The 2133-nt window shown below is 23.3% G+C and overlaps 2 protein-coding genes across 2 annotated transcripts; both read right to left on the bottom strand.

Annotated features, from left to right (window-relative positions):
- Positions 1 to 419, bottom strand: AAJ76_3040001715 (hypothetical protein; the record flags this gene model as incomplete). The annotated part of the gene is made up of 1 exon (XM_024475131.1): positions 1 to 419. A coding segment is annotated over one exon (419 nt), but the record flags the coding sequence as incomplete, so codon positions are not given.
- Positions 420 to 1970: 1551 nt separating this feature from the next.
- Positions 1971 to 2133, bottom strand: AAJ76_3040002 (hypothetical protein; the record flags this gene model as incomplete). The annotated part of the gene is made up of 1 exon (XM_024475132.1): positions 1971 to 2133. A coding segment is annotated over one exon (163 nt), but the record flags the coding sequence as incomplete, so codon positions are not given.

Raw genomic sequence — 2133 nt, 5'->3', positions numbered from 1 at the left:
TTTTTATAGTAAGTTCCCCAAAGTTCGTAGATTCGCGAGCACATTTTTTTTTGATCATCATTAAGTGTGTCAAACCATTGGGGTATTTTTGACGAAAGATTAACTTTAACAAGCGCATCAGAAGGTTCTTTAAAATGAAGCATTTTGATTTTCTGAAAATCCTCACGTAAAACATCAAATTTATCCAATTTATTATCTAAAAAGTCTTGTTTAAGTTCTTCTATAGTTGTATTATGACGTTCTAAAAATTTTGATATCGCAGAATTTAAAGTTTCTAAATCACATTTCAATTCTAAATCTACGTAACTTTTTGAATCTGTATTACTATCTCCGAGTATGTTTAATAAGCATATTGCATTCTCATATACTTTTTTGTCTGTTAATAAGCAGTTAAAGATAACAAAAAAGTTCCAAAACATATATATGGAGAAAAAAAAATTATATTTATATAAAATTTAAATTTTTAGTAAAAATTGAAAAATATTTTTATTGAAAAAAATCAACTAGCAACTAATAATTGCATATTTATTTAACATTTTTATTAATTATTTCTTATTTTTTTTTATTAAAAATTTTGATAGTTAAATTAATATTTTTTTGTAGGATGAGATATGAAACTGTAATAATATTTTTACATAAATTTTATACTTTATTTTATTGTACGGATCATTGATGGGGATTATTATTGGTCATTTGATTTTTTAATTTTTTAAAAAAATTTTCAATAAATGTAAATTAAGAACAAAAAAGGATAAATATTAAAATAAATAGAAATAAAGTTTTTAGGTAAAAATATATATATTAATGTATAACTTTTTAAATTTCACTTTTTAATTTTTATTTTTTTATTTACACTGCAAGAATTAATTTATTTTTGTTTAAAAAACAATTGTTCCATGAGTTTAAAATTATATATATTTATATTATAGAATAAGTCAAAATTTTAAAAAGTTTTATGTTGCAAGATTAAATTATAGATGTGTATTTGTAAAACATATTTATTTATCTCTTTTGTTCAGTATGAGTAAATTTAGATACTATTTCCTTTATGTGTTTCAAGTTATCCGCTTTAAAGTCATTTTCACTATGATTACTTTTTTCTGCAATGTCTCTTTGGCTGAAAACAGATAGGCTTTCTGTGAAACCTCCCAGGTCTTCTGCCTGTGGTTAAACAATATTCTACATAGTTTTTTATATATACCTGTTTATTAGTTCAATATTTTCTATTTATTCTAAATAATTTCTTCCCTTTGCCAAAAAATAACCTTAAGCGCTTCTTTCTAGACTGTTCATCCTTAACTGAGAAAAGATCTATTCATAAGAATAAAATACCAGAGTTGGTTAATTCATCTCAAGTAAAAGAGGATAGAGTTAAGATGATCTTTGAAAGTATTTAAAACACTAAGATTTGTCCTATAATCAGAAAAGATCTTCTAGTCTATATATACAGTGCGCGTCAAAATCTTAAGACACCTAAAAAAAAAATTTTTTTCCAATGCAAAATTAAACAAGATACAATTATAAAATCATTTTTCGTGTTTAAACATTGTAATTAAAATAATTTAAAAAATACCTTTTATTAAATCTTATTTTATATATGTCTAATCTGGTTTTTGAATTTTTTTATCTTAAGAGGCGCGTCAAAATCTTAAGACACTCCCCTCAAAAACACGTTTTATAGAATTGTAAATATCAAATTCGTTTTATTTTGTTACAATAAACTACTGCATGATTTTATTTTTTTGATATAAGCTACTACAAAATGCTTAAAAAAAATAATTAGTCTTACAATTAAACGGGACGTCTCATTAAACTCACATTTTAAAATACAAACACATGCTTAAAATAATAATATCTGTTACTTATTGTTTTTTGATTAAGAAAAGTGAATTTAAACTTCTTTAACTTTTCTCAGGGACATGATGGTTTTGATATTTTTTTAAAAAAAAAGTAATTTAAAAAAAGAAAACTTATTTATTGATTTTATCACCACTTTCTTTAACAACGTCGATCATACGCTTCTGCATTCCACTGACATATTTTAACAAATTTTCGGGTGTAATACTTGACCAGGCTACTAATATCGCAGAATGTAAATCTTGAATATTATTAAATTGTTTCCCGTCTCTATAA

Source organism: Vairimorpha ceranae (genome assembly GCF_000988165.1).
Source record: "Vairimorpha ceranae strain PA08 1199 chromosome Unknown NODE_304, whole genome shotgun sequence".
NCBI lineage: Eukaryota > Fungi > Microsporidia > Nosematidae > Vairimorpha > Vairimorpha ceranae.
This window is presented reverse-complemented; position numbering and strand designations above follow the sequence as displayed.